We start from the raw sequence: 7,500 nt of genomic DNA, 5'->3' as shown, positions 1-7,500 counted from the left end.
ATAAATGGTAACAGATGAGCGATTAATCTTCACACCTGCAAGGTTTAGGTGTTCCTTATAAATAAAGTGCGTGTCCTGTTTTTCCTCTATAACCAGCGTTGAAAAATACAGCAAATAAAATGAGCACAGTGAAATGATGTCCAGCAGGGTTGTATAGACCTGCAGAATGTATACTGTGTTAGTTGGTGTTGTTCCAGCTGCTGTTGTGTTGTTTGTTTGATTGATTGATTTTCTTATGAAAATATTGTTTTGGTTGTTGCTCCTGTTTCTTTCGATAAGCTCACATTTTTGAGCATTGATGTCTGCTAGGCTGTCGATGTACGACATTTTCATCCTCGGCATATCATTCAAAGATCGTTAGGGTCCTGTTGGTGCATTGACAGGGCATTGATGACCTGCAAATTATTACTCTTGTCAGTATAGGAATGCCTGAATATAGAACCTGTACATTTGGCAGGGAAGAACATGAATCGGGTGCTTTCAAAAGAGGTAACATGATGACATTCAGGCATTCATTTGAAAAAGTGGACATGTAAATGTTTACCTTTCCTGGTGTTTGAAAATAACATGTAATGAATGCTTTGCTTAAACTGCATCATAGCCTAGGGTGGCAGGATTTTCACTCATAAAAAGGTCAAAGTTTATCATCGCTGCTGTCGGCCACATCATGTTTCAGGTACTGCAAATTTAGAGCAAAATATTATTGTCCAAAACTGAGATCATTGCTGAGCTAGCTCCGGGAGCACACTTGCAATACCACATGTAGCATATATATATTCATATAATTTGCATTTCTCATTTACTCAAAAGTTTCTCATATACCCATTTACTAAAGTTTTTGAAAGCTTTCTGTATGTCTGCACAAAAGAATCAGAATTCACTGTGGTTGCACCTGCTGCTACCTGGGCAATTAGCCTTCTATCTGGTACATTGCTCAAAATGTATTTCTCTTTCTTTCTTGTATAAGAGATTGGATTCATGAAGATATCCACTATAATCAGTGTGATATTCTGGTTAAGAAAAGAAAAAATCGTTTCACTGTCAGCTACCTTATCAGGTGCTTGAATTATTAACATTCTCAGAAGCTAAGCATTTAGTCCTGTGATCTTAAAGGAGACAACTAAGAAAAACCTTTCCTGTCCACGCAATACTCTGAAGTCTACCTCAGTGTAGATTTATCTCTCTTGAAAGTGTTGAGGTAAATTATCACACAATCATTTTATTCACTTTTATAATTTCCATTAATCTGCTTCTGCCTCTCAGACTTTATTACTGTCAAGATCCCCAGATAGAGACAATCCCACTTATCAGAGTTTTGCAACATGATTGGTGTGTGACTTATTTCTAAAGCCTAGAATACAGCAGGAGCTGGGCACCAGTGGGACTGCTAATGCAACCTGGTCATTATTTGTGGGTCTGTAGTTTAATATAAATGCATATAATCACTAATTTAAAGTCATAATCCAAAGAATGAATGTTGAATGAAACGAATTAACGAAAAGACAAATTACTTAGTGTGTAGCATATAGATCTTAAGCAGCAATCATAATTTCTAATGACTTATGATTCCTTATAAGATTTAGAGTAGCTCTGATGCACTTGTATGGCGTGCTCTACATTATGAATTTTGTTTGTGTTGTGAATACTTCCTATAATATTTTACTTACAAAATCTGATGATGCCTCTAAAGTTAAAATGTCACTGCACGCTTTGATCAAACTCCTTTCGCTCCTTTTGCTCTATTACCGTGTGCATTTGAGAGAAAAGCCACTCTAACCTGTTAAACAGCCGAGAGAAGTAGAGCAGCAGCTTTCGCTGAGGAAAGTAAGAATCACTTCTTCTTCAAAGTGCTCATCCTCTCTCAGCTAACAGCATCTGTTTCACCTCGCTCAGATTCTTCTTCTCCGCTTGATAGAGATCTGAGTGATCACTCATCCCTATGTGCACACGTGTGTGTGTGTGTGTGTGTGTTTGTGTGTGTGTGTGTTTCTGTGTGTGTGTGTGCGTGTGTGTGCGTGTGTGTGTGTGTGTGTTTCTGTGTGTGTGTGTGTGTGTAAGGACACTTAGAGAAGCACAACTGCACTCCAAACACAAGCCACTTGGAGTTCTCTCCTAAAATATAACTACTATTTTCAGAGACAATCTGGAGACATGCATTGTCTCTCTTCCAGGATTACTTACCCATAATTACTGTTTTCTTTGAGGAATTCAAAATGTCATAATTTTGAACATTAAAATTTAAACTGGGTTTAAATCCTGGGTACAAAAGGCATGCTACCAAATCACACAACACAGGAATCAAGTGATGGAATTCCAGTGAACCTATCATATCAATACTGCAGATGAAAGTGATCTGTCACCTGAATAGGTTTAAAATCTGCAATTTCCTTTGGGATCAATAAAGTGTTATCTTATCTTAAATGTCAAAACATATTTCATACTTTTTCACAACTTTACTTTTACCAATTTAAGTGTTTAATTTTCACATGCCAACTCATATTTTGCAGTCACTGCAAAAACACCAGTCACATCTATATTAAGTGTGACTAAATCTTCGTGTATCATTTCATAAGGCATTCCTGCCTCTCAGCTGATTCCCAGCTAAAACTGATGTATGGCTTCCTGCCATGTGCAAAGTGGTTCCGTTACAGTCAAAAGCATTTAGCATACTCATCTCCCCATGCATCTTATATAATAGCTGACATGTCACTGCACAACCCAGAGCAGGAGCTAAACTACACTCATCTCAAGATTAACTCATTGTCCTACCCATATGTTAAGGAATCATTACCTACAGTTTTCATCACTTACTGTATGAAGTGACAGCTGCAATTATTGATCTTTAAAAAAGCCTTTTCTCAGTTACATTTGCTATACAATTATCTCTCACCCACGATCCCCATGGTAAGACATATTGTGACATTCTCTGTGAAGTCTTTTGCCACGACCGAGACCTGATTATCACGGAACCCCAGTGGATAGTCTTATAAACATGGAGACCATATGGTGCACATCAGCAAGGTCTCGATGGAGTGCAAATCTAGCAAGGGGCAAAGTGAGCTCCTCACTAAATATGCTCCATTTAATCTGCATCTGCCATCTCCCAAGAGTGCGCAGGTAAACACACTGTAGTGTGGGTGCAGCATGTACAGGTAAATGCACCGCAGCGTGGGTGCAAAGCTCACAGGTAAACACACAGCATTGTGTGCAGGGTGCGTCGTTAAACACAACACAGTGTGGGTGCCCAGTGCACGGGTAAACACAACAGCGTGGTCTCAGAGCACACAGGCAAAAACAATGCAATTTTGGTGCAGAGTTGTGGAAGCTTGGCTGCAGACGCTCTCATTTTCCGAACCCACGGAATTTCATCTTTCATCAAGCTTCATTTTAGCCCGATAGAGCAGTCACATTTCCTTCCTTCCTATGTCGATTCCTCCTGGACTTAAGTGCATTACGAGATGATGAAATTGCAAGGATGGGGTTCTTTTCTTTTTCTTCTCCATTCTTTCCTATTTACTTTTACTCTCTTAGTATTAATCGTAGCCCCCTCCCCTTCTCCTCAGCGCAGGCTGAAGGCTCCTGCACCTTCTGAGTGCTGCCCACACAGCTCTGGTGCTTGCAGACGTGCAGCATGCGCGCAGCACTGTCTGAACCGCTGGGCACATAGCCTGCTTTTTAACATTGCAATCTTTCGTTAATACAAATGAGTAGGGGGGTGCTTGAATCTATAAATAATTAAAAAGAAAAACAAACATACATGCATAGAGTATCCAATGTTAAAGTCAAAAAATGATTTCTCTCACAGTTCACTCAAATTAAATATGCACAGTTTATATTCTCACATAAGTAATAAAGCCTGAGATAAATATAGATAAACATATCTCTTTGCATTGTAGTGGAGTCTTCAAGTCGTGAATAAACCAAGGTCAGCACAGATACCCACTACAGTACTTAAGAACAAGTACTTAAGTTTTTCCCTCTTAGCAATTACTGGCAAAACAGCTGTGATGGTAAGATAACATCCTTTAATAAAGCTGTGATTTATCCATTAATACATTAGTGATGCTCTTACATCTAATAAACCTTCTTCAGCTCATTAAGAGCTTAAGAGATGGAGGAAATATTAAACTATATAATGCTAGGCCTCTCTGGGACTGCGGCCGGACTCGAAAGTACTGAGTTAAATAGTCCCACACTACTGAGGGTTAAGGTAAGGAGGCTACCTATTGGAATATTGTTTCATGATTAAAGGAATATTATTTCATGAATAACCACAAATTTGCTATTAAAAGCAAATAAATATGCCTCTTAAAAAAGTGACAGATGCAATAATAAATTGTAATGTTTCATTTTTTTCATCTTTGCAGACTAAAAATTCTAAATTTATCCGGATAATAATTGAATCTAATTGTTTCTAAAAAGAAATACTGTAGCTACTGTGAATGGTGCATGTGAGCTCTGGCCTTTTTTTATAAGTTATGTATTAACAGTCCCATTTAGGCTGTCTGAGTTTCATTAAACTCCCTTGACTGAATTTGCCACCCTTTCAGTGCAATGAGTTATCACTGCATAGCACTATGCTCCTGTAGATGGGGAACTATCTATACCAGGTACAGAACAGGTCTCTGCTTTCAGTTATAAATTTAAAAACCAGAGTGTCATGGAAAACTACTGGAGGGTGAAGGTTAAAAGAATAACATAAAATATAGTTACAAGCAAGAATATGAGCACTTTAACCAAGGAGAGACAGGAGGATGCTCCAGCAGATCTGGTGGACCCAGAAACATGCTTGTTACATCTGGGGATGACTGGACTAGGAGTGTGTGAGATGTAGCTGCACGGAACAGTCTGCCATCACTGAATCTCCTTCTGGATATGTCTGGCATCATACCTGTGACACAGGCAAATGCCTGATGTCTGCATCTGTTCACGGCATACATGCCAGGTCTGAGGCTTGAGAGTTCATGAGATATATGAGATATGTATTCATGCTTATAAAGGTCTGGCAAGATTTATGTGCTCACTCGGTTGCCACATACTGTTCTTACCCGACAGAAGAGGATCAAACAAGTGGGCGTGAGCTTTGGCTATTTTGGTCACTTTCAAGGCAAGTGCCCCCTATTGGTTAAAATCGATTAAAACGACTCGAAGCCAAACCCTGTACCTGTGTGTGGTAAGAATCAGACAAGACCGTTTCCCAGTCCTGGTTCAGGAGAACTACAGCACTTTTTTTTTTCAGTGCTCCCAACATGCCTAGTAGAACTCATCATCTGATATGTGGGTGAGTTAGACGATGGGGTAATACTTCCAATTTGTACTGCAGGAGTTGGCTGCTACAGGAGCAGAACTTGGAAACAATTGGACAAAAGATGAAGTTTTTAGAGCCTTTTTCTTGTAGCCCCACTTAGTACATGTTGCTCCCCGAATACTGATTCTATGAATTATACGTCAAATGCATAAACGTGCTTTTCTGCTAGTTTAGACTAGGTATCTGAGTCAGGTATTCACGTTACCGAGTCGCATGTCTGTGCGCCCTAGGAGAAAGTATTACAATGCAAGTGAACAATAATAACCACCAGCTACATGGCAACATTAATAAAGGCACGTATCAAAGTAAATATTCAGATTTTCCTGGAATTATGTGACGAAGCCTACTTTGTCTTTCGCCAAATGTGTCAGTCGAGATGGTAATTTAAAGACTTCAGTAAAATCCGACAAGCAGATACCGATATCAGCTGCGCAGCGCGCAACTTGTTGAATCTGCTTCTAGAGTGCTGTTGTCAAGAGCCATGTGTGGCTTGAGTAAACACAAATGGGTGTTTCAGCCCTTTCAGAAGTGTTTCCAACCTTCTTGTCCTTCAAATTGAGCACACTCATCATCAAATTAAATTTGTCTGTACTGATTTTAATTAATTTGTTTATTTACATAGGCTAGCATATTTGTTGCTGGTGTCACTGTAACGACGCCTTTGAATAATTCATATACCGCAGCCCATCCGTTATAGGCTACTCGGCGTGCAAATTCGTAGCTCTTCTATTTCCATTTACCTCTGATTTTGTTTTATTTGTTTGGCGCTGTGGGGAAAGGATATTGTCACGCAGCGGCGGCACCGGTTTCGGGGAGTGTGTACGATGCATTACCTGAATGAACGCGTAACGCTACTTATTTCATCGCCAAAACACTACGCCTGTACTGTGGACTTTTTCCGCGCTGCGTGACGCTGCTGCCATGACAACAACATCCACCTGTCTACGCGTTCAGTGTGAGATAATGGTTGGTTGGTGAAACATAAATCTTTAGCACTTTTTGCGCTTATTTTAGAAGCAGAACAGTCAAAAGTGATGCCCGTTTGTGGTTTTTTTTGGTTTTTTTTGCGCTCTCCTAGTTTTACGAGAGTATGGCGGTGCTCATAACTACATGAGAGCACAGAGCCAATCACAACCACTCTCCGCATCGGAGTATGCGCAGCCTGAATCCCATTTTTGGCAAGACTGTTCACTCCATCGGTCTCAACTTTAAGTAGTTCGTATTAAGTTGGAAACGGTTTTTTTTTTCCAGCGGAGCTCAAAGGCAAACGATACAAATAGTCTAAATAGACTGTGCAGACAAGGATATCACCACGGAGCTGTATATATTTACGATGCTATATAACAGCTTAATCTTCTGACGACGCGAGAAGCTTACTGTAGCTGCTGCGCTATTTCTAGAGCGCAGGTTTTTTTTCTACCTGGGAATGAAATCTGGATTAACAGATGAAGTATAATGGCTATCTAACACTTTTCTACGCGTCTCAACCTTCCGTGTGTTTACAGTGAAACGGAATTAGGCTCCTTCAGAATCAAATAACTGAACAGAAAATGAGAGTCTGTGGATACTGCGCGACGTCCTGGAACCGTTTGCTGGTGATATGTCTCAGGCTACTGTTTATTGTCCCTGCAGGTCTGCACGTTCGAAGTCAAGGGGACTCTCAATCCGATAACAAAGTAATGGACAATGTTACCGTCCGACAAGGGGAGACGGTGTTTCTCAGGTAAGCAGTGTGCCTTTTCCTGCAACATATCTATTCATCACACCTGTCATTTTCTCCTGTCTGATGTTAATGACGTCTCAGCAATACTTCGCTTTGCAATGTAATTTTTGGGGGGTGACATTTGTAGCTAGCACACGCTATACTGTTCCAAGAACAATTTATAAAATGAAAGTATAAATATGATAACAGAATTAAACAAAATAAAATCATTAAATTGGTTAACTTTTATATGTGCTGTTATAAATAACATGGTAGCCAAATATGGAAATATTTATTTATTAAATAGTTTTTAGGTTTAAGAAGTTGAATTAAAGGTGAGAGATGTGTAAAGAATCCATCGTAAACGTGAAAGATGAAGGACACCCAAGTCATTATGACTGTAGTTTACCCATACTGCTTAAGTTATATATGCCATGGGTAACATCAGTGCATCGTAAGCAGATCACAACTGGTGGAAATACATTTATTT

At 39.7% G+C, this 7,500-nt stretch overlaps 1 protein-coding gene across 4 annotated transcripts in view; it reads left to right on the top strand.

Moving 5' to 3' along the window:
* The window catches only part of ntm (neurotrimin), a 237,060-nt gene that overhangs the window by 156,635 nt on the left and 72,925 nt on the right, over positions 1 to 7,500 (top strand). The window contains exon 2 of one of the 4 annotated variants that reach the window (XM_027012682.2): positions 6,941 to 7,031. In XM_027012682.2, the coding sequence (XP_026868483.2) occupies positions 6,941 to 7,031 (91 nt within the window). Of the gene's footprint in view, positions 1 to 6,513; positions 7,032 to 7,500 lie in introns of those variants that run through there. The other 3 variants (XM_027012684.2, XM_027012681.2, XM_027012683.2) reach the window with 3 other exon arrangements.

Source organism: Electrophorus electricus, chromosome 17 (assembly GCF_013358815.1).
Source record: "Electrophorus electricus isolate fEleEle1 chromosome 17, fEleEle1.pri, whole genome shotgun sequence".
Taxonomy (NCBI): Eukaryota; Metazoa; Chordata; class Actinopteri; order Gymnotiformes; family Gymnotidae; genus Electrophorus; species Electrophorus electricus.
The sequence above is the reverse complement of the archived record's forward strand: the minus strand, read 5'-3'. Positions and strand labels throughout refer to the sequence as shown.